Consider the following 25573-nt stretch of genomic DNA (forward strand, 5'->3'; position numbering starts at 1 on the left):
TCGTGGCTGAATCCACAGTGCTGATGTTAGCTGTCTGATCCACTCAGAGACAGTTGGCAGCAGACTGTCTACCAGCCGCAAATGTACAGTAATTCAAAGCATGCGATGTGACGCCGTTCCCTGCGAGCTGGGGCTGCAGTCACCCACCCACCCACCCACTCACTCTCACACACACTTACACACGCACACACAGAAGCAATGTACACCGTAAAAGTAACAAATGCACTGAGTGCTCTATTCCACGTGATGCAATTATTCACAGTTCCATGGCAAATTTTGGCTGAAGCTAATCTCATAACTAAATCGCAGGGTGCTTTTGCAAAAAAACAAAAACAGATTTTCCAAACAACTGAAAGGCATTTAACTTGCTCGTGTCAGTGGCTTTTACGAGATTAAAACTTTATGGGAAAGAGAGGTCAACAGAGTTTGTATGCAACAATTACAGCACAACAAACTCAAAAGCATAACCGTGCAAATAGGATTTACTGCTTCAGTCAATTAGTGTTTGGGGGCAACATAACTAACCTTAACTTTGAGAATTATCAACAAAAAACTTCTAAACGAGATTATATTCTTTTAGAGCAAAAACCAAGATTTTGTATAAACAGATAAGAACAGATGTACGCTTTAGAACCTGAAGACTGAGAGACAAAAAGCGTAGCAGTAAAGAGTTGGTGAAAGGAAAACAAGATTCCATCTTTTGTAGGTTAGTTCTCATGAGCTTCACATGACTTGCATTTAGTTCTTCTCTCGCTCCCCCCTCCTCCTCTCCCTCTGTGCTGAGCACTCCCCCTTCCTTCTTTCCTCCACCACTTCCCACCCCCCAACCTCCCCACCCCTCTTCTCTCTCCTCCATGCAGCACATAGACTTCCTGTGTGTCCTGGCCTGAATGGTATGCACATGGAGTGGGTGTCTGGGAGGCCTTTCATCCGGCATGGAAAGAAATAAGTCGAGAGAGAGAGAGAGGGTGAAAAAAAAGAAAGTGAGAGAAGAGAGTCATCTTTAATCCGTTTGAGTCAGAGCAGTTGTCCAGAGGCGAGTGGGGTGGGGCCTATTAGAAGGGGTGAGAGGGCTCGAGTTGTGCCAGGGATGTGTGTGTCGCGTCTGGAGGGGAAGAGAGAGGCCTGCTGGGAAAGCCTGCAGCCTGCCTGTTTGCCTTCCTGGGACTGATGACATCCGGCTGGGACACGGTCTGCATGGCTGAGTGAAGATACCAAACTCAAATAGATAAAAATTAACTATTCATGCCCTTCTGTGAGAAACTGTTAATGCCATCCACATCAAGCAGAAAGCACAAAATAACCCTTGTGTGTCATGCAGATTAACTGGACTGAGAACCTTGCAGGAACAGGCAGACTCCTGGGTGGGTGTTGAGCGGCATTTGGCGTTGTCAGACAGGGTGTAGCAGGCTGCTGAGTGCCAGGCCTGACTGGACCCACTGTGAAGGGGCACATATGCAAGTTTGTGAGGCTGCCTCATGTCATGGAAACAACCTGCCGTGTGTGTGTGTGTGTGTGTGCACATGCGCATGTAGAGAATGTTAAGACATGCCGGGGCAAACTGACCTTTAATAAGAAAACAGCACACAGCGCCATCTGCTGTTTGGATTGGGCTGGTTTTTGAGTTTTCCCTTCAAATGATTTACATCAGACGTCTCGTGATGTTTGGTTGAATATAATTTAGATTCAAGACAGGGACAGGTAATTGTGTTATTTATAATGCGGATGGATTATTCAAAATCATGTTATGACAAATGTTTGTACAAATGTTAGTTAAAATTGATTGTTTTCGCTTATTTCTTTATTATGCTGACACGGAGCAATTAAGAGATTTAAAATACACTGAACTCAAGTGTCAAAAGTTCTCAGCTTTACTCTGATCCCACTATCCCCATCTGACAGTATTACAGTTCATTACTTGGTATGCACGTGTGGCAAATTGAATGAGTTATTATGAAATGGAAATGACTTGGTCTATGATTATAGTATTTAATCTTCAAACAGTTTATTTAATGAAAATAGCATTACAGTACCGTGAACCGACAATCCATTAACAACTCCAAGATGCTTTACATAAAGCCCACATAATTTTCCATAATTAACCTGCTACAACAGATTAATGAGATAACAGTCCAATTATCCAGCCTTAATATCCACATAAAGAGAGTGGAGATATAAAGGTTAAAACTTAGTTATAAATTAATGTCATGGGAGGATGAGACATGAGTTTATGAACTTATGGTTTGCAGTGTATATATATAATATAAATATGAACATACATTTGACTGTTCTTATGTCATCAGGTCAATATGCTTGTTTAAGAATTCTTTATTCAATACATTTTCTGTTACTATACATATAGTTCTTAAGATTTGCAGGAAGAAAAAAAGAGAAGAGTGCACTTCAGACTCAGTATTTCAACAACTACGAGATGAATTGTCATGAACTGTTGTTGCTCCTCTGTATATGAATTCTAATTACTTTGGTGAACTCCTGACTTGCAATCTTGCAGTATTATCTAGTCAAATGAAATACCATTTGATTCCATAACAAATAAATGTGCAAAATGCTAAACAAATATGCCATCTGCAATGATACGGTTTTGAAATGAATAAATGCTGCAAGTATAAACATATTAATGAGTTGATATAACTCATTCAATAAAAAATATTGAATAAACATTCAAATGAAGACCAGCGGTTGTGTGAACAAGTTTTTTCAGACAAAGCAGCAGCGTAGGAGATTGACTGGATCAGTTGACAGAGCTGATCTAATTGCACAAACTGGTTTAACAGGTGCTGCTTGTCTAACTGAGATTACCATGCCCATTCATTTAAAAGAAAGATGAGAGGTGGGGAAAAAGAAAAAAACTTATTTGTCACAAAAAATAGTAAAAAGTAAAATTCTCATCAAATGAATGAGTGTGGCATTAGAAAAAAGTTCCTTGCATCCAATTTCTGTCATTTTTTTTGTACAGGTTGCCCTATGTGTTTGTACTTGATTGTTTTTTTTTTAAAGGCATAATTGCATAATTTAATGAGTTATTCTATTTCAACTATGTTCTTATTTACAGTGAATTAGTGTTTGGTTGACTATACTTATATCAGGAATGTATGTGTTTTATTTATTTATTATCTTGTGTTAAGTCACCTTAGACTGACCTATAATCATTCAAGCATAAAAAGGTACCTAACACAAAGGATAAACCAGTGCTGTGTCTTCACATAACAGACAAATCAATTTTATTTACCTTGCGGCACGTCGTTACCAGCAGAAACTGGACAGGTGGAGGAAAAGGGAAGAAGTGTCAGGCCTAAACATTTATCTACAGAAAGATGAACAGTATCTGAAAAAGTGTTTTAATATTTAATGTCTAAAAAATAGGGGGGAAAAAAATCAAGCAAAGACCTGATCTGAGAGATGCATTTGGTCCTTGAGCTGATCCATCTACTGTTGGCTGAAGCCTCATCAAAAATGGTATCCGTGGAAGGGTGGCTGTCAAGAAGCCGTTCTTAAGGAATGAAAACAGGGAGAAAAGGCTGGGACAAGCCACTTTATACAAGAAGTGGACTGAAAATCAGTGGCAACAGGTCTAATGGAGGGATGAATCCTCCCCAGAGCCCAGACCTCAACATTATTGAAGCAGTGTGGGATCATGTTGACAGAGAATGGAACTAAAGGCAGCCGACATCCAAAGAAGAGCTTTGGGATGTCCTTCAAGAAGCCTGGAGAACTATTCCTGAAGACTACTTAAAGAAATCAGAAAGCTCGTCCAAGAGGGTTCAGGCTGTGTTGACGAATAAAGGTGCTTAGACCAAATATTGACTTTCCAGTTTGTTAGAATGGTACAAACCCTGTCTTTTCCTTATACACTGCGTTTCCTTTTATAGCTGCATGTCGCTGCATGTCGCTGCCCCTATTTCAGTCTTTGATATTAGCATTTAGCAGAGTGCAAGGTAACCTCACAGAGCTGTGTAGTGAAAATGGACACTATCTGTCTTGTTCCTCAGCTCACAAAAAGAAGATTTATGAGGCTGCAGCAAGTATTCCTGTCATAAATTACACGAGAAAGGAAGATTTATGTCAAGTTTCCTCTTACAGTTGGCCAGAGTATACAATCCATGCTCAGATACACCCGTTAGCGGGGTTTGCAAAACATTTCATGAAAGGAGGATCACAGATGAAGAAAGAAAAAACACACTTTCACTGCATATTTATTCAAACACAATACAGTATATACAGCATCAAAAGGGATTTTTTTTTGGAAAAGAAACAAAAGAAAATAAATAAAGAATGGGGCCTAAGAGAATATCACCAGTGATAAGCAGTATGGCTGATAAACATTTCCAACATTCATATACAGAAGCACTTAATTCAAATGTTCAGCACACAAACTGTATTCAAACATTTCAAATTAAACACCCATAATTGCAATAATAATTGTCAATGTAACCTTTTGAAGAATTAAATCAAATTAAAGTTTAGAGAAGAGCAAATTAGATTAAAACGGCAGTAATAGAAACAACCACAAGAAAGTTATAAAGTTTTGAATGAAACCTTCACCAACTCTCAGCTTTTCTTACACTGATACGACTCAAGCTGTTTTCTATTTTCTTTCAAAGCAATGCATATCTTACCATAGAGACGGTAACAAAACAAAACTAACAGAAACTCCATTACCTCACACTCTGAATAAGCTGAATTAGGAGCAGCACCGTAGGCTGGATTCTTCAAAGACACGGAGCAAAGCTTTTTAAAGTTTACACACAACTTTCCTGCACACACTCACTCACAGGCGCTCTCTGAGTCTGAGTTTATTTAAAGGACACTGACAGACATGCTGAGCATCCTCAGGCGACAGATGGCCAAATCATCTCCAGTCAGCTCATTGTCGCTGCAAGTTCCTGGCATCAGCGATAACAGCTTTAAATGCTTGAGTGTTCTCAGTTAACACCTCTGCAGTGAGTAAGGTGAACACTGTGCACCTTTGCATATCACATATTACTTTCTTTGATATTCTGTGTAAGAAAAAAACATTCCAGTCACACTCTCCGATGACACAAAACCCACACGAAGAAGAGGCACAGTTTGTACACAGGTGACTATAAAGCTTATCAGCATAGTTTTTCATCTTGTATACATGACCGTATATACGAAAGAGGGAGGCTGAACTAAAGCAGCAAAGCAGATGAAAATGAAATCACAATTTGGGGAAAATGTGTTGTTCAGTAAATGTAAGAAACATCCAGAGTTCAAGTGTGATGCTGAACTCTGTGGACACCCAGGGAGCAGAAAAATGTTTTTGGAGTCGGATTTGGCAGCATAACACCTTGTTGTCCAAGCTTTAGGCCAAAAAGTCGGACAAGCTTCAATGCCTTTGGCTAGAAACAAAATCCAAATGTCCAAAGTAATCATTGACTTCAGCAGTATCCATAAAATCTTTAAGCAGTAGCATAAATCAGAACATTGTCACTGCTTATTGTAGGTCTGCATAGCAAGGTGAGGCTCCTATAATGACTGAATGATGACTTTTATGAAATACATTCAACTTTCCTGCGGAAATCAATGCTGTTTCTGTTGGATTTGGTGCCAGTAGAATCACACCGCTCCCTTCTTAACAGATCAACATTTCCATCAAGTCTTACATTTGTGTCTCTAAATCCAGGCGGTGAATTGGTTGCTCAGTATACTATCAGCCTCCATCCATCTACTGCAACTGTCTCATCCCTAATGCTCAGTGGGAAGGTCGACAAGAAAAACTCCCCTCTTTCTTGTACTCACATACTTTCAGTCTTACTTTATTGTTAGTTTTGAAATTTTCGGTAATATTTATGATGGAGGAACAGTGCCAAAGCCGCTGTTTGACTGCTTTCTACAAGAAAAGCCAAGAAAAATTCTCGGTTTTACTTGCCACATTAATTCACGTGAACACAAATATTTTTGAGTCCTCTCTTGTCCGTTATGAGTTCTCATTGGTGCGACTTCTTTTCGTTTTACTCCAATACTTGGCCAAAGAAAGTGTTTGAAAGTTGCTTCCTGTCTCTTACATATACAAAGAGATCTGACTGATGCACAGATACGTCTTTAAATACTGTTAAAAAGTTTGCCCAATTATCTAAATTCACCAGTTTTATCATCACATGGGCTTGCAGCCGTCGCAGGACACATCCTGAGTTTCAGGATAATGGGTCAAGTCATTTTCTAGGAGCTCAGGTAATGATAACGCATCAATGATATGTGTTTGACAATAGATCAGGAGCCTCTGACTCAGACAATTTTTTCTTCATTTTAGAGAACAACTAATGTAATCATTTGTCTTTTGGTAGCTTTAGCCAACACTGCAGCTCTGCAGGAGATTACAGTAGCTCTGCCACTTGGATGGGAAAGATGTACCTCCGGGTGGCAAAAAGGGAAACATTCATCCAAATCCATTCAATCCAAATATGTCAGCTGCAAATTCATTTCTGTGTGTTGCTGGGAAATTGATCCTAAACAAAAGAGACAAGTTTGAGAACAATCCAGTTGTTGTCATTTTACACTGTAACTACTGTCACTGCTTGATAATGGTCACAGATTCAAACAGTTTTAGTTTTATTAGGCAAATCACAGACATTAAATGGATTTTTATTGAGCTGATTTGGCTGATTGAACTACTTCAAAAAGCAAAATCAACAACTTTAGGGAACCATCAGGTGTCACACTTGAACGGCGAGGAATTTTAGAAAAATCAAAACTGCACCTGGAGCCCCTGCAGGAGCTCCCTCAGGGAAACCAGGGCAAGGTTGACTCCAGTCTTTTCATTTTCTTGTCAATTTCTAATAAAATAGTTTTCTTAGAAAGCCTATGTAATATAGTTTATTCAGTAGGGAGAAAGCTGAAAGTTTGTTTGTCTTGGACAGCACACACAGATTAAGAGTGACTAGTCTTAATTGTAAGCACACCACAACAAAAGACTTGAAATATTTCAGTGTTTGTCACCTGGTTTCTACTGCTCTGGTGTTCCTGCCAAACACCCCACTTCAACAAATGTGGATTGAACAGTAAAGTTAATGACTTATTACTGACATCAGGAGGTTATATTATGTACATCCAGATAGCTTTCAGTCAGAGAGATGGAAAAAAAACTATCTTAAATAACACGGCCAAGTTTTAAGCGTGTGGTCAGTACTTCAAGAAGAGATAAAAAGCACTTCAATACTGAGCTAAAAAAAAGCGAATAGTACCCAAGGAAATAAGACTCCTGTAATGAATAATTAGATCAACTGAGTGGTCACTCAAAGACGTATTTCAACCAAAAGTATTCAAAACTCTTCGTTTTACTCCTTGCTTTTTAAGGGGCTAAAAGATTATTTTACTCCTGGCATAAGTGGTGTTGGGGCAGCGCTGGTCGAAGCAGCCTTCACACAGGGGAGTAGAACGAGTGAGTTCGCTTCAACTCTAATAACTCCCAATCTGTTTATGTTACTCCTCACTGTGGATTGTGAAAGTCTTTCCAAGTGCCCTATAGCGTAGCCACTGTGAAACTATGAGGGGGATAACATTTCATCGGTTTATACATTGGTCACTGCTTTGTTCTCACTATCACTGCTGCCTCTGTTTGTCTGCCTCCACAGTAGAACACAGAGCAGCTGGATGAAGAATTCACCCAAAACCTGTTAATGTTACACATTTCTTTGAGGTTGTGAGTGTTTTCATTTGTACTTTTGAGCACAACCACTGCAAAACAATTTGATTAACCTTTCATTAGGGTTAATGATTCCGTCATGACATGATTGACGCATCTATCAATTTGTTCTTGAACTCGCTTAACCACAGCAGCTTGCGATGCGTGCTGTGTCTTAGCTGATCGAGACGGGCATGGATGTAAAATGTTATCTTTAAAAACAGCAACAACCATTCCTGCGAATCAACTTAAAGTTAATAGATTTTGAAAACTATCATGGAAATTACGTATGACATGAATGAGACGTAAAGTCAGATATAAAATACTCAGTGATGTTCAGCTCAGCAAGCCCCAAGGTTCTGAGTAATCTCAAAAGTCCCGCCTACCTACCAGGGAAGTTATTAGGAGTGAATTTTCTCCCTGGAACTGTTTTTAATGTCTGGTTCTTGCAGTGATAATGGTGGGGTTTGAGAAAAGGACCCCCCAAAAGACCATAGTAAAACTTAAAGAAAGCTCCCCTGTTTCGTAAAAGCTTGGATTTTACGATCTAAAAGCAATTTAAGAGCTTTAAGTCAACATGACCACAGATAAGTCAGTGTTCACCAGTGTGTAGATATGCCAAGCTTTGGCCTTTTAACACGGTGACATTTTTGTGGGTTGCTGTTCTTCTGTTCTCATGCAGGCCACAGAATGACTTGCTGATAGACAACAGCTTTGCATCATTTGCATTAAGCAGTCCTGACTTATTGAAAACAGATTTCAACATCTATTGAATTAAATGCATACATTTGCGGTTGAAATCCTTGGAATATTTCCATAAATGCACAAATCAGCAAGAATTTGCCTGCATCAATCTGCATCCTTCTTGGCCAGATTGAATGTGACTACAAACCGTGACAACAAATAAGAAATAGTTCTGTTCATAACCCCACAACAAGCTATGGTTTTTACTCATAGTTTCATTGATTCGTGAACATTAAATATGCAGGGCTGCAGATTTCGTTTCTTCTGGCAAGAGTCAGGGTAGTTGATTCCTCTACCCAGACTTTGCGGTAAGCTAGCAGCCTCACGTAAGAGTTGTCTTTGCATCAAACTCTGAGAGAAAGTGAATCCCAAAAATGCATCATTAAGTACTCCTGTGGAGGATGGCAGCATTATTTCACCATGCTAACTCTTTTTTTGGAGGGTGCAGAGTGCAGGCAAAACTGCTGAGAGAATTTACCCTCCATCGACAGGCCTAGGCATTTAAAGAATATTCTAAAGATTTTAAACTTAGTCTAGTCATTCAAATAAACTTTATTGATCACAACTCATAGCGCATGGACTATTGTACATGTAGACTTTACTCACGAAGAGTTTTCACAAGAGAGTGTCTCTCTTAATCAAGTCTTTTTTGGTGAAGTTAAACTCCTACACAATGCGATGTCAACATGGTCATAATCTCAATGATATGCCATCCAAATGCAGACACTGCATGAATAGTTCTTTTCCATTTGAGTGATAATTGGATTTCGCCTGTTTCAAGGCTCTTGCCTGAAACAGGTTTGAAGACTAAGAGATTTCTCTCCTGTACCATATATAGGTTGTCCCGTTTCAGAATTCAATTAAGTGAAGTGATGGAAAGAGAGTACCAACACAGAGTTCAACACAAAATCACTTTATTAAGTTTGGGGGCATACGGAGCAACTGACTGGGGGGATTTAAAGTGGACGCTGGCTCGGCTGAGATGACATCGGAGGAGGAGCGGGGCCTGGCAAAGTGTCCCCAAATTACGATCCAGCGATCGGAGAAAGGCAGCTCTAGTCAAACCAGACATAAAAAGTCAAACTTTTAATTAAAAAAAAAAAAGCCCCAAGGGGTCCTCAAGATACACACCACTTCACTGGTGCCAGCAATTTATAGGGTTTGTAATGTTCCCCCGGGTCTGTTTGGTATGAAGTCACATGTCACACAGAAACATTAAATTTTCTCCAAATTAACCATACGTTGATTACTTGACATCAGGGCATGTGGCTGACTGGTTGACTTCTGGCTGCATTTCCAGATGAGGCCCAGATCAGATGGGTTCTTCTCTGCAGTCTTTGCTTTAATGATGTGCTTGGAGCGGATTCTTAGAACGACTGTTATCCATTTGACATTATCATTACGTTATCTTTTCTGCACATGGACCTAAGTCCTACATACTAATCACTGCAGACACTATTGGTTATTGTTTCTGACCTCACGGGATGGACAAAATGTTCTGACAGAAAAATTACTTGCTTTCTGTTTTTCCCTTTCTTTTTTTTTTTTTTAAAATCAAACTCCAGAAACATTAAACACACATTTCAGAAAAGAAACAAAGCATCAGGAGATCTAGAAAATTAATGACAAAATACTGTAATGACATTATTACACTGAACATTTTGATAACCCAGAGGACTATTTGATGAAAAGTACTGTACTGGGAGGGTCACAACACCAACCCGATTGGTAGACTCTTTAAAACAGTCATTCCTACTCAGAGAGTCTTCTGCACACCAACACCTACAATCTGAATACAGGTGGTCAAATTGGTCTCAAGATATGTTAGAGGTGGACATTTCTCAATCAAAGATGGGTATGCGGTGTACTGATATCCCCTTCCAAAATGTGTTGTAAGTCCCTTATAACACAAGTACTTATCTCTTGGTCATATCTCGATTTTGTTTGTCTGTATGGACCATTGGGTTTGGCAGAGGAGTTATTTTAATAACATTCTCCTCCTTTTCCAAAGGTTAGTCGGTACACCTGATCATCAGTGTTCATGCAGTAATAGTTCATCATGAGTTGATCTGCTGTAGACCTTCCCTACCCAAGTTTTGTGAATTCAGACTCCTCTTTCTTGCAACCAAGAGTGGCAGCTCCCCTGGGGGACTGGACTTTGCCGATTTCCTCAAGGGCACTGGCCAGAGAGTCCAGATCCCCAGAGTCCTGGTGCTGGGCTTCCCATAGGCTCAGAATCACTGAGGATGGGCTCTCTTGACATGCAAAGTAGCACAGGTTCCTGGGGGGGGGGGGCCAAGGAAAATGAAATATTTTAATAATAGATCACATTGTACAGCAATGGGTAACGGCGGATTGGTTGAGTAATGTCAAGTGGCTGCTTTGCTGTCATTATAATAGGCAAGGTAATGTAAAGTCTTTTTTCAAAAGCTTATTATGTGAGCATCAAATTCATAAAACATTGAAAGACATTGAGCAATGGTCAAAATCAAAGGAGCAGACACTGGTAGCCTGAAGTGTTACTGAAGTGGGTGCTTCAGTAATCTTCTATTACTAATTAGATGGGTTAAAGGAGATTTTCGTTTTTTTGAAAGCTGGACCTTATTTCTGGCATAAAATACATTCGTCTACTCACCGAAAACAGTTTGGTTAAAGTCGGCGTCCTTCGGACGATATTTAGATCTGCGTCTATCCATATATAGGGGCATCAGCTCCCGTACACTCCCGTTAGTTCGTTCGTTTAAAATTGTTCAGTAAAAGAGGAAGAATGAATTGAAATTCCAGATGATGAACGGTACACGCTCAGAATTTAATAACAACTTTTTGTCTCTACTCAGTGAGACAAAACTCTCTTTTTTGTCTGCTTTCCAGGCAAAGCACAGTTCCTCTTGAATGATCCTTACAACATCTGTATTAGACCTAATCTGCCACCTGAACATGTTTACTTTATGATGCCATAAATTTTTTTTTACACATATCAAAAGTCTAACCCATACATGTAAACAGAAGCGTTAGAATAATGATTCATGTCTAAATTGCTTTTTCCACGAGGGTTTCAACAAAATCAATTTGTGTAGCTCATTTCAACTGACAAATCAGAGCCTGTTAACATGCAACAAGCTGGCTTCCCTGTCTGTGTGATGGGCGTTTTGGGTTTTCAAATTGACATCATCATCCAAGAAAACTAAGAAAGTAAACTTTATTTTCCCTGTCTGCTGTTGTTTTAACATCTGTCCAACAGAGGGCACTGTTTTGTTGCAATGGCATATCTTACGCTGCTTTCTCTTCTATTTTCCTTTCTATTCTACTTTCCCCTGCTCTGTGTGATTATGTTCCCACACACTCAGAGAAATAATTACAAAAATCAGCTTAAGTAGGTAGAGACATTCCTATTACATGCTTCTTGGTGTGCTTGGCTGGATTGAAAATGCTCTGAAATCCTTTCCCATTTTGTTTTCAGACTTGGTGAAAGTGAAATTCCTTAATCGCATAGTTTCGTAGTGTCATCGTTTCTTGGGAGACTTTTTCCTCTCATGTTTCTCCAGCTGGCAAGAAACAGAATATCCTCTCAGTCAGTGTCTGTGAGCTCACTGCACAGATCTAAAAACCATCGTGGGTATAAGCACTTGATTATTGACTTTTTTTCTGAAGCACAAATAAAGACCGCTTCATCTCTAAATAACTAAAATCCTCCTACACCTACACAAATACCGACCTGGCACAACCTCCGGAGAGTTTAGCAGGGGTTGAAAGATGGAGCACATGCAGAGATGTTGCTAATGAGAAGTGCTAACATGAACACATTTTCTTGCCAGAGGCTGGCCTGTCAGCACTCAGAGACCTTCCTTCAGATTTCTGCACAACACGACATCTTGACTGCAGTTACGGTATTCTGACTGTGCAAAAGTTGGCTGTAAGACTTTCCTCCCCATCCGTGTCTCTGTGCATGTGTTTTCAGATCTATAATGAAATCAGCAGTGTAGCGTGCAACTCAGCGCTGGTTGGAGATGGAAGATAAAGGCAGACACGTTGCCAAAATTCCAGATTAAAAGCAGTATTCAAAATGAGAATGGTGTTTACATTCATGGAGAAACATGCATGCAACATTTTTTGCCTCCCATTCGTTATTCTGTTATTCAAAACAAAATATGTCAGCTCATTCATTCAAAGATGACTCAGCAATATGTAAATGGAAGCTAAAGGGTGGGACGAAATTTAGTGCTATAACTCAGACCTGTCTATGTGGAGCTTTTGAGCCAGGAGCTGCCAGTCCTTCCCGTTGGCATTAGCGATGTCGAAGGTGGCGCTGATGCGCTGACGGATGGACAGGGGGATTTTAAAGGCCCTTGACCCTGTCTGAGAGGAGACGGTACAGTCCGACTGAGTGAAAAAGGGAACCACTCCCTTTTCATTCTGCTAGCAAGAAGGAAAGAAAGAAAAAAGTTTCTATATTTGAGCTGAAAAAGTCTCCCTCAAACATGAAGGACAAAGACTCATCAAAACAATTTGAAATCCATAAATGAAAAGCTGCTCATTACCCAAACTCTTAAATCAAATCAAGACTTATTCAGTGTAATAAAATAAGCTATTAACAGGCCATATAACCGCACATGCACCGACAACACGCTGTGCCCTTTTATGAGTGTGACTCACCTCCACTACAGACGTATAGATTTGGAGTATCTGCTCCTCTCCTGTGACCTGTCGGATGCTGATTTTGCAGGAGAGCTGAGACGAGGAGTGGCTGTATCGCTCCAAAGAGAAGGCACACTGCAGGGGATTCTGGTTACTGGCCCACACCTGAGAAAAGGAGAACTCCTGCAGCGCGAGGAGAGACAGAGGGCGGACAGGGTGAACATCATGATGAAGGGAGACAGCAAACTCATTAAATCCCTGCTAAAGACATTTGTTTTTCTTAATCTTGCCTCACCGTCCACTTTGCTGTTCACATGCTTAATTAAGAGTGAATGAGTGACCTCGTTACCCATTCGATGACGTTACCTAATCAAGAAGTTTTTAAGCATCAGAAGGAAAACCAGCAGTTACTGGAGACCACGAAAACCAATGAACGATGGGAGAGCCAAACTGTACTGTGGGTAAACTCTTCTCCAGCTACTCTTAAAGATTCACAATGGTCAGGTCTGGACATAGGCCAATCCATGTGTGAAAATAATGTCTCATACTTCCTGAACCACTCTTCCATAATTTGAGCCAATGAATCCTGACATTGGCACATAATGTTGCTGAACCCAGACCTGACCAACTCAAGCATTTCTAATTAATAACACTGCCCTGGCAGGTTTGTACAGTAGGCACAAGGCATGATGGTAACAGCACTTTATTCAAGACTTGATAGGCATGTCTTACATTAAGTTTGTGATATTCATCAAGCAAGTTTTCACCAGCCACATAAATATTACAAAGCTTCATCTACATTTTTTTTTTTCACTGTCCACATTCCTGCTATGAAGTTTATTAAATGGAACTCTTTAGATAAAAATATGTTATATGATTATGGAATTAGGACAGTGATGCCTCACTTTACACAGTTTGAACTACATTTCCAAAAAATATTTAAGAAAAAAACCCCAAAGAAAACAAACCATTTTGACTTCCATTACTTTCTACTGTGTGACCCAGACAGTGGTGTAGTGAGAACAGGTCAAAGCACTGTTTTACACATGAATCATCCTCTCTTCAGATCCATCAGGCAGGAAGATGGCCACTTATAAAAGCCTCCTTTCAGTGAGAGTAGTGTCTGAATGAGAGCTTATAGTCATTTTCCATGTAAGACCTCCGTCACCATCTAAAAAAGCCATGTTGGCATTCTGAAGGTGCTACGGTGGGCTAATTCTGCTAATAGTGTGTTGCTGGTGGGAAAAACATCACAGGGCAGAGCAGAACATGCAGCACATAGACCCCTAGGAAGATAACTATGAGATATATGTGTGTGTGTGTGTGTGTATGTGTATTCCTGCCTGGCAGTCATAATTAAGTTTGTAATGGTGCATGTGTGGGTGAGATAGCTAGCCTTAGTGATCTCCTGCTGTGCCCTTGCTGCTGCCCTTTAGCTTTGATGTGACCATGCAAGAAAAAGGGAAGCTGTCAGAGAGACAGCAGGAGGAGACCAGAGAGCAGAGAAGATGAAGGTGCACAGCTTCCTTCCAGGTGCATGGCCGCGACAAAGCTGAGCGTGATTTAAATTAGAACACACATGGACTTACGGCAAACATGCTTATTTCTTTAAACACTTCCTCTTTATACTAAAGAAACCACCTACCTGGCAGGTGGTGAAAGGCTTGATGCTCCAGAGTAACTGTGGGACGTCCTGGATAGACACCTGGAGGCTGAGAGTGTTTCCCCTAAACAGCATAATTTTAGGTTCTTCCAGTAGCCGTCCACCCCTGCCGCGTTCCCCCACAGCTACCTCCTGATAAGAAAAGGTAAAAGTAAGGATAGTTTTTTTGCAGAGGTTAGGAGATACACACAAAAAAGGTTTTATATTCTATGTAAAATCTGCATCATATGCAGATTTTAATGTTTGAGAAATATTTTTCTGTTCACTGATAATTATGATAAACAGGCTTGTGAGATCTTCACAATATAAATGGTGATTTATCTAGGATGACCAATTAATCATCAACCACATTCGGTTCCGTTATATTATCCACCTCTTTCTCTTTTCACAGTACATTGACTCCTTCTGTTTAAACTGTTGAAATGTCACCCTAGCCTTTTGAAAATTATAAATAAAAGCTGTGATAGGCATCTGGACTATTGGCTGACATTTATAGACCAAATAATAATTATCTGATGAGCAAAATCAGAGTAAGATTAATTGGGAAACTCATAGGCTCTCAGTATTCTTGTTTTGAAATCTTACTGGATCACATCTCTTTTCTTCATACATTGTTTTAGCCACAAGTCTCCGCTACATGTAGATGCTTTCGAAACTGTTTTTTTAAAAATGAGTTTTGAGTTGAAACTCTTTGCTTGTGGACACTTTGGTTGATATTTTTATCCTAGGATCTCCCTGTACTTTAAATGACACACTCAGTGGGGTTATATGGCACAGAAGGGATCGGATTATTGGCTAAATTACAATAAAACTGAATTATTAAGTCCATGTACACACCTTAATCTGACAAGAAATTGGATCGGATCGGAGTACTAGCAATCGGAATAAGACCCCGAGATAACTCGGTTTAAAGTCAAATTAAACGTGCTTGTAGATCTACACCGTCAACGGTGAAGCACGTTGTGAATTAGACTTTGCGTTCTGCGCATGCTCGAGATTTTTTCCCAGGGTCGGAAGAGACGATATTACTGTTGTCACCGCCGTCAGAAACAAACAAACAACGCGATGGAAAATGCGTCGTTGTGCAACGTGTTTGTGCAATAAGTATGCTGATCACAAACGAAATGTAGAGGGACGTAGCTTAATCTTGCTCTTCATTCACCATTTTCTCGAATACCTGAGTTTGTTGTTGTTGTTGTTGAAGTGGTCAACCGGAAGTGCCTCTCTTAGCAATAGTTGAAATGGGTACAGCGCCACCAATCGTGTCGGAGTATGACATGCTTTGTGCCTATGATCCGATTCATAGGCACAAATATATCCAAAGATAATTACCCTTGCTCAAATAAGGAGCAACTCAGTCTTATTGTAATTTAGCCAATAATCTGATCCTTTCAGTGCCATGTAACCCCACTGACTGTGAAAACGAATGCAAAGCCTGAGATTGCAAGGACAGCATCAAGTCTGTGACCCCACGACACAACTATACCTCTTCAACCTTTTCTAGAAATTCTATTTCATACCTTCAAGGTAGTATCCTTCATTCTAGGCTTGCTACTTAGGAGTTAACCTAGGAGTGAGTGTGAGCGTGCATGGTGGTTTGTCTCTGTGATGGACTAGTGACCCATTCAGGCGTACCTTGCCTCTCACCCAATGGCAGCTGAGATAGGCTCCAGCTTCCCCCCGCGACCCTGAATTGGATTAAGTGGGTATTGAAAATGGATGGATGAAAGATCTAGGGAAACACTTGGCCAGTTTAACTTAAACCCATAAAAGCTTTGTATTTGCGGACAATATGCTTGGGGTCATTGTCTTTTTCCAGGATGTGGAAAACCAAATTTATCTGAACACTTCTGAATGCATCCTGCTGCTGCTGTCGCCCTCTACTTCATTAATAAAGTGAGCTCTGAAAGCAGCATTATTTGCCTTGACCACGACTTGACCTCCAACATGTGTCACTGATGGGGTGCAATCACTCGGTTCATTGCCACTTCCTGTTTCTCGTCCTAGTTTTTTATTTCCATCGATTAAGCAAAGGTTATGTTTGCCCCTCTGAGGTTTCTTCTCCAACTTGAGTAAAGACTGAATGTAGCTTTCAAAGAAAATGGATTGTGATGGTGGTGATGTCACTGTCTGTTCTTCATAAATACTAGATTTTTTTGTTGCCAACTGCAGCTGTTTTCTATCCACCCATGGTTTATTTTTCACATTTAATATATCATTATAGATAGCAAAAAAAAAATATGTGTGCAATGTGTTGCCTTTGTTTCTGCAGATCTGAAAAAATGGACTCAACAATGAATTGGCTTTCTGTTTAGAATGACAACATGCATATGCATGTAAATTGCTTAAAATAAGACCTAAACGCTGGTCTTTACTTTACTTTAAAATGTCAAAAAGGGGAAAAACAAACAAACAAACAAAAAAAAGAGACAACATAACTTTTTACCATTGTCATTGCACGTTTGTGCTGCGCTGCATGTACACATGTATCGGTGTGAACTGGGCTCGCCTGTCTGAGTTTACATTTCATTTATCTTCGATTTGAAGCAAAGGGTGAAGAGCAGGGGACAGTGCAAAGTGCACAGGCTGTCTTGAACCAGATCGATGATCAAGCTCACAGGGGAAATTATTTGTCGCCTGAAAAAAAAATAAATAAAAAAAAGCCAACACAAAAGAACAAATGAACAAATCACCATGTCTGACTGATGGAGACGAGGAGCGAGTTGGCTCTTAGCACCTACATTCCATTTTTCATTGTTGACTTGCAATTTTTCCTTTTAAATGAAGTCAAATCAGAAGCAGGAATAGTGGTGGCAAGAGGCAACTATCCAGCACCAAAGAAAATGTGTGTGTGTGCTTGTATGTTTAATTTGCTGCAAAAATTGTGTCTTGGCTAAAGAATGTGCTTAAGAGAAAATCGCTTTGTGTTTTAGGGCAGGCTCGTGATGCAAGGAGAAGGATAAACTTTTTCACAGAGCACCACTCAGGAGTACATTGATGAACTGCTGCACCATCTTGGACTGCCTTGTTCAAATAGTTGCCACATGGAAAGCAACACAGAAACACATTTAATTAAGAGAGAGCAAATTAAACTATGTAAAGAAAGGGCAGAGAAGGGACCTTGGAGCATCTGTTCTCTTTGTAATTAAAAGTCCCTTTTTGTCTCCTCATCATCAAGCATCTCCCAGAGGTAGTGACACTAAACAAGAGAATCTCCAGTAGAGCGCTACAAACTCAATTCTTACAGAAAAAAAGAAACTAAACAAAAAACAGTGGACACAATGCTGAAATTTGACATTTATTTTGGTTGGATTATAAATTTGAACTCTTTTGCCTTACTGCTGATGTTGCTCTGTGGATAGAAAATGAGATCTACTGTGGTCAAACCAGCGCTGGATGGATGAATTCTTGTGGACATAGTTCAGGTTCATAGTGTCTTATCTGACTTTTCTTCTAGTCCAGTGGTTCTCAAGCCCCTCCAACTTTTATCCACAAAAAATACCCCCTCCTCGCTGCCAAGCTTGCATGTGTGCACAAAGGATGGTCTACATAACTTTATTTTGTTTTTCTACTTTAATCTAAAAAAAACAAACAAAAAAAAAACGAATCGGTTTGCATACCTCCGGCTGGGGATGAGATGTCAGGCATGATATTTGTGAGAGTCTGCTACGTTCTTTGGTTTTTATTATTACAAGGTACCAAAGGCTGTCTCTGACAGATAAATGGGGGGAATAACATTACTGTAGCCTGATTAACATAGACTTTCAAATCTCTTCGACGAAGGTGTTGCGTCACTGCGAGGGCACAGGCTGGGTAATGAAACTGCAGGTTTTTCCAGTCTTGGTACAATAACTAATGCTTTGACAATCCAAAACTCTCTGTATCTGTTCTTGTGGAAATATGAATAAGCTTAAAGGTGCAAGCACACGATCACAGCCGAGGTATTCTACGTCCTTCAGGCTGGAATTGTAGTTGTGTCAGTTAAATGATAAGTACATATCAAAACTGATAAAAAGAGACTTAATTTCCTGGTTCATATGCTGGAAATCTGTAAAAGCGCATAGATGCTCACACATTATTGTTAAGGGCTCTGCTGGTCTCACTGTAGAGACTGAATGCTTCTGTTAGCTATGCCAGATGTTTTTACAGTTGTAGATTATACCATTTCAAGAATTCTTTTATGTTTTCCTGCAATATCACAAAATGCAAAAGCTTTTGTCCACACAACAATGTTTGATGGACTTCAGATAATAGAAAATGGTATGATTTTCTTTACATGCCATATTTAATTTTGACAACCTCCTGTAATCTTAGGGGGAATGGTAGGGGAACCGTTGCTGTAGCAACACCACGAGGCTAACATCTACGGTTTTAAGGGAAATGTTTGACGATGACTTGGTGGATTGTCATTAAACTTAGGACAGACGTTGACTACTTCCTTATTACTGTGTGCCATTATCAAGTCAAAAATGTAAAGACTTCTGATTGTGGAAATTACTTTACACACTCAAATTGATTTGTTCAGTTTAAGTCAAAGAGTTTTGATTGCTGAGTATAGCCCAGTATGATGGCAGTGTTAAAAAAAAAACTAAAATGGATGAGCTCCCGAGAGAAGGCACAATGGTGTTTGATTGTCTAATAAACAATGCATTATGTATTGTAGGTTTCCTCTGTAAGTGTCAATTTTCACAGAAACCACAATTTTTTCCATCAATTAACCATGTGGTTTTGGTCCCTAAACCAAAAGTAAAAAGATGTTGCCAAAACCAGACGTAAACAACACTTCCCTGAGTGAAAGTTCAGCAAATCGTTTTTCTTTTTATTTCTGCAAACATTCCCAAACACATGTATTTGTCTTGCCTTGGCAACACAAAACATTCACTGACATGTTGTCTTAGAGTAGCATGGTGGGTCCATTTCATGCCTTGTTGTGATGATGGATTGCTGGATATGCAGTTTTTTCACTGTTAAATGGTATCAACAACATTCAAATGCACACATCAAAGTACACGAGAAAGTCGATATGTCCCTATTCAAAGGTAAATACAATAGTAGGAAAAATGAGTCACAGTTCAAATTCACTTCAGTACCTGCGGCAATATAGTGAATGCATCCCTGTTCATTCATTCATCTCATTTAGATTGCCTTCATTTAAGTATGTGACCAGGTGATGTTGTCACATTCAGTTCAGTACAAGCAAGCCAACATCTGCACTGAACATAAAGCTGATAACTCAACAGTTTTTTTTCACATCAAATTTACGAGAGAAATATTGTTTTTTTTATTATTCTTTAATAGTCTTCACACAGTAAATGTGAATGTGAGTAAAAGTGATATGATTGCTGAGCTGACAAAAGGTCCTCGCAATAAAAGTGGTGTTTGAACATTAGTGAACACTTTACAATTCTTTTTATATCACAGCAAAAATACGAGTTAAGCACTAAAACAGAAAAAGAAACCCCAATTAAAGGGGACATATCATGAAAAATAAAACATGTTTTTCTTGTGCTTGCGAGCTCGAATTTGGGTATCTGAAGTGACTATGACAGTCATTCAGTGAGCTGTTCAGATGTGCAGGGTTCTGTTATGTCACAGACCCAGCGTAGAGTAGAATTACCCATCTTCATCTTAACCTGTCATCTCCACCCACAGTTGGAGATGACTTTTGCTTTTTGCTTAGCAGTCAACAACAAATTCTCATCAGCAGTCAAATATTTCACTGAAGAAAAACAAGCTAATAATGCTTTACCCATTACTTTGTTTAATCTTTCACAATTTGAACCAGGAAGCTTGACTTTTTGTTTGGGTTTTCTTTTTCATTTTCTTTACCCATTCAGTTATTATAAATGAACTTGCAGCATCTGTAAAACATTTCCCATATAAGCGATATTTTTCTCAATGTTAGCATCTAAAATATTAAACTAAACATAGAGGGATGGACTCACAGCGAACGACTTGGAATTTAGACATGATTTTGAACAATTCGGTGTTGTGTTATTTTGGTGTCCTATCTAAGGTGCAGTGTTTTAATTACATGGATAAGTTCATTTTTATTTATCTATTTTTGTTACAATATTTAACATGATATGATAATAGTGCCGAACTGGACCGGGGGACAGAGAGGGAGGGAAAGCGAAGAAGAGAAAAAAAGAACAGAAACATGAAGAGACAAACGTAAAAAACAATGAAAAATCCGACAACCAGCTGCTACACCTGTAAAAACAAAACTGAAGACGATTCACGGCTTTTGTGGGGAATCCAACCTACAGACAAAACTGTATCTAAAGGAGGGGTCAGTACCAGTTGCCTGTGGTCAAACTTCAGACAAGAGAAATGTAAGTATTAAAGACTAAATGTCCGATTAAATATTTTTCTATCAGTTTGGTGTGTGGTAGTGTGAGCTTGCTTTGTTGTGTAAGCTAGTGTGAACTCTCAGTCTAGGTACTCTCTCATATAAGAACAACACAGTTCAAGGGTTATATCCATTATTTTCTGTCCAAAGTAAGCTTGTATGGCCATGAAAAGCTGTATTATATACTGTATGTAGCTGGATTTGAGTGACTCACTCACAATTCATGGACAAAAAAGAAGCTGCTGTACAGTATCTCTGTGGTATTTTGATTGATGATCAAACATTCCATGATCCACATTTAGAGAGATTATGGACCCATAGAGTAGATTAACGACTACTTTCAACCTCCCGAAAAGTGGTTGAATGTTGGTTCACAAAGGAGCTAAAAGTTTTTGTTATTAGTTCATAAAACACCATTAAATAAGTGAAGCTCTAAAGCTCAATGTTGGTGATGATTCATTGTAATGAGCTTAATTTAGATATTTTTAAAATGTTTTTCGTGTATAAAGTACTCATTTCATGTAGAGCAAGTAAGAGAATTCTCATTTCACCATTTCTTAAGTCGTACCTGAAATGCGTGGGGCGTGTCGTCCACACAGTACACCCTGAGGGTGAAGCCCAGAGTGTTGCTTGTATCTGGACTCCCAAACACAGCCAGTCTTAGCCGCTTGGCTGCCTCCTGGTTCAGAGGCTCTCCCACCAGTGCGTAACGACCTGGCTGCCCCAGCAGCACATGACACCTCTGGGCTTCCAGTAGACAGTAGCAAGATGTGCTCTCCTCGTCCACAGACATCACGTCCTTTGGATGTAAAGAAACAGAGGAGACTAGATTTAGCTGTGGATCGGTGAGCAAATGTTCTGAAACATCAGCATGAAAAACAATTCTGATTTTTCAGAATCATTATTCATTTAAAGAAAAAGATTTTTAAATACTTATTTTTATTGTCATTATGATAACATGCTCATTACCATTTAAACTACCCCAAGGGATTTGTTCGCTGTATTATTTAAGGCCAACAATTTAAAGTTTATAAATATGTATTGTTCTAAGTGATATTATCAGGTTACCTCACAGACAATAACCTGGAAATCTTCCAGGGCACCTAGGATAAGAAGCTGAGTGAAGCTGAATGTGGGCAAAATGAATAATGACACATCTCTCTAAACAGATGGGGATACAGTAACACTGACAAAACAGATTAGCAGGGTGCACTTGTATCTGATGGCCGGTTGCTCCTCATCTTGTACTAAATTCTCCCTGTATCACCTTTGAAACATAACTTTGACCCAGCAGTCCCCTCTTCACATGGCCTGGTTGTGACATGTAAAGCAATGCAGAGTAATCTAGTGGCCTGCAGCTTCTTAAACTTGCCCCATTAGCAATGCAGCATACATGACGGATCTCAATGACATAGCTCATCCCCACAAGTCAGCCGGGGGAGAAATGATAGAGTTAAACAAGTGTAAAAAAGTGCAGGCTTAAACGGGGATGGCACTGGGAGAAGGGGAGGGGGAAGGAAAGACAGGAAGACAGATTGGGAAAGAGACCTCCATTTCCCATTATAGTACTAATTCCAGAGATCAGGTTTTCAGTAAGCATATTTCCTGAGATAAAGGGCTCATTATTTCTCAGTGACAGAGATGGGCCACAGTGTTAAATTTAAAAAAATATCTTCCTTTCTCTTCCGAAACCTACTTCGATCTTTCAGTCTCATCCCTCAAGTTGAAAATCTCCCTTATTGACTCTCCTGTGTTGGCATACAGCTTCCATCAGAAAAGGATATTTTGATTGCTCTCCTTTGTGCAACATATCTGTTGGCAAATTACATCTGTGTAAATGTCACACAGATTGAAAAGGCCAGGCTGGTAGAGAGCCACATACCCCCCAAGTTCAAGCAAACTCAGTGGAACGCTCTGAAATAACGAGGTCCCCAAAGCTTTTTGATGAGGTTAGTTAAACATTAAAAGAGCATCTTAGATGTGTCTACTCTAGTGAAGAAAAGCAAGAGACAATGAATAAAGGCGTATAGACTGAATGCAGGTGTCTGAGTGCCTTTTCGGTGTAACTGAAGCTGCTCTATAGGGCAGAGTTGATGGAACTTTCTAGAGGTGTTGCTTGAGTGAAAGGGCTAGATGTGAGAAAAGAAACTGGAGCTGCCATCACAGAAATAGCATCATAATACATTTAGAGAAGTAACGTCTTAAATCTTTTAAAAAGGTACACTTGCCAATTTCCATGTATTTTTGGATGCTCACCAAGGTATCAGGCAGGAGTGGGTACTGTTTGTTTTGTTTTAAAAAGTTGAATTACTCAGAGGAAATAAAGAAAATCAATAAAGAAAATTTGCAGATGAACTTAGTCCACTTGTTTTTACTTTCTTGTTATTATACCATATGTTTCTGTATTCATCGCTTGCTTAACTCTCACTGTTCCTTCATTACCAAGAGATTCCCATGATCTTTCTGATCAAGATGAAAATATAATTTTAGAATAGAATATCTATCCATATCTATCTAGCATATTAAAACCTTTTTTTTGTCTGACTGGTAGTTTAGTGCTTTTGGTAAAGTAATCTTTGTTAATGATAGAGGACATAATTATTTGAAAGATTACTGAGATTAGATAGTTTAGATTTGTCAATGTTAATTTAGCAAAGCAGACTGTGCAGACAGGTTTGTAAACGAGTAAGGATTTAAAACAACATGACTATATCATCATTAGTCTTGCTAAAACCTTTAAATGAATACTAAAAGCTGTCATTTGCATTTGGGCAGACATATTTTTAAAGGTAAAGCTTGAAAGACTAGATTTCATGCAGAAGGACAAATCTAAGCAACCCTGAAAATGGCTCTCCGGTTGAATGACTGCACTGCGGGATGAAAAGATTTTTATCAAAGTAGGTCGCAGCGGTTTATCAGATCATATTGATATGCTGGGTGCTGGTGAACGTTAGGGTGTAAATACATATCAAAAGTCTGCGCAGAACTGGCTCACCTCCCACTTGTTGTCCTGGATTTGTCTCTTTAATCGGATGGTCCAATTTTCAGCAGCCACTTCTGCACAATGTGCGATGGTCATGGCTATGGGACAGGACAGGTCAAGGCCTGGTGGGCCGTATGTGACCGCAGGGCTCATAAAGATCTCTAACCCATCCTCGGACACAGTGCTGTTCAGAAGGTGGAAACATTGATTAACTTTAAGGGTAACTAAATGGACTAAATTATTCATTCATTAATTCCGAATTCAGTTCATAAAAATCACAGACATTTATTATATAAATAAAGAATAACAAGAAATGAGGTAAACAAGCATTCAGACTGCAACCTTTGGCTTTAAACAAAGTAAACTCAAATCCTTTGACATTCATAATGAATCAGTCTCTTACAAGCCGACGCTCAGCAGACACACAGATAGAGGAAGATTAAAGCACCAAGACTAATGGACAGTGAGGCTGGGGAGGACAGGCTTTAGCACAGAGCGTGTAAGCTTCGTGGGTCGATGGAGCTTATGAAGCCTGCTTCGGCCAGCCTGGTGACAGATTAGCCAGGCCAAGCTGCTCTTGGCCGGGGGCCCAAACTTGGCTGGAAGCCCTAAAGACTGAGAGCAATCGATGGGACCACCATCAGTCATGCAGCTGGCCTGGCTGGATACCTCACATACACTGGACATAATATTGGTGCTGTTGTCAGTGCAGCAGCATGGATATTTCTCAGCATCATTAATATAACTGTGGTGGGGACAGACCCTGACATGAAGGCACAGATGCATCACAAATGTGTAAGGTGTGTGTGGACCTGCATATGTATGCACAAATATAGGAAGCACCACCAGCGTGCAAATGAGTTCAACACAGAAAGTGTAATCCTTATAAGTTATGCTTGTCATGTTGTTACAAACACATTGTACCACCTAGTACACATAAGTGTGACAATCGATGCTAGATTTAAGCATATTTTTTGTATATACTTTGTTCACAATGGAGTTGTTGTGTTTTCATTTATTATTTTCATGTGCACCCCCAGGATGATGATACCTTTTAAAAGAAATAAACAAATGAAACACAAAAAAGTCAAAATATGTATGTGGGAATGATGGTAAGGAAGTTCAAATAAAGTGAAAATTACAAAAGTTTTAAATTGTAGCATCCAGCACGGTTTGCAAACATCTACTAATAATGACAGGTCATTGTAGGTTTTTAAATACCTGCCTGTCACAGGTGTCTTGTCTGAAGTTTTCATTCCTACTAGACTTATGTCAGTTTCTAACGAAACATTATTACAAACCCAAAAACAAATTATTTTTTAATTCAAAGAAAAAAAGATCATATATGTGGATGTTGAGATTGCATGCTGCAACACCAATAAAACTTTCTACTTGCTGTTTTCCTGTTCTACCACTGGATTCTATGCAGAAACATGGTCAGAGCTGTGCTTTTATTTACACACATTTGTAAGTACAAGTTGGAAAATTACATGTTTTCTATTGTTCCTAGAAATGACTCACACACTCTTCATG

General features: G+C 39.5%; 1 protein-coding gene across 2 annotated transcripts in view; it reads right to left on the reverse strand.

The window, feature by feature from the left end:
* Positions 1-4198: 4198 nt before the first annotated feature.
* Positions 4199-25573, reverse strand: part of LOC142373232 (netrin receptor UNC5D-like) — a 232900-nt gene continuing 211525 nt past the window's right edge. The window contains exons 13-18 of one of the 2 annotated variants that reach the window (XM_075456393.1): positions 24053-24224; positions 21626-21856; positions 14688-14837; positions 13061-13225; positions 12642-12820; positions 4199-10688 (exon numbers count right to left, since the gene is read on the reverse strand). In XM_075456393.1, coding sequence (XP_075312508.1) covers positions 10493-10688; positions 12642-12820; positions 13061-13225; positions 14688-14837; positions 21626-21856; positions 24053-24224 — 1093 coding nt within the window. In that variant the 3' untranslated portion in view covers positions 4199-10492. Of the gene's footprint in view, positions 10689-12641; positions 12824-13060; positions 13226-14687; positions 14838-21625; positions 21857-24052; positions 24225-25573 lie in introns of both variants that reach the window. The other variant, XM_075456392.1, reaches the window with a different exon arrangement.

This window comes from Odontesthes bonariensis, chromosome 22 (genome assembly GCF_027942865.1).
Source record: "Odontesthes bonariensis isolate fOdoBon6 chromosome 22, fOdoBon6.hap1, whole genome shotgun sequence".
Classification (NCBI taxonomy): domain Eukaryota; kingdom Metazoa; phylum Chordata; class Actinopteri; order Atheriniformes; family Atherinopsidae; genus Odontesthes; species Odontesthes bonariensis.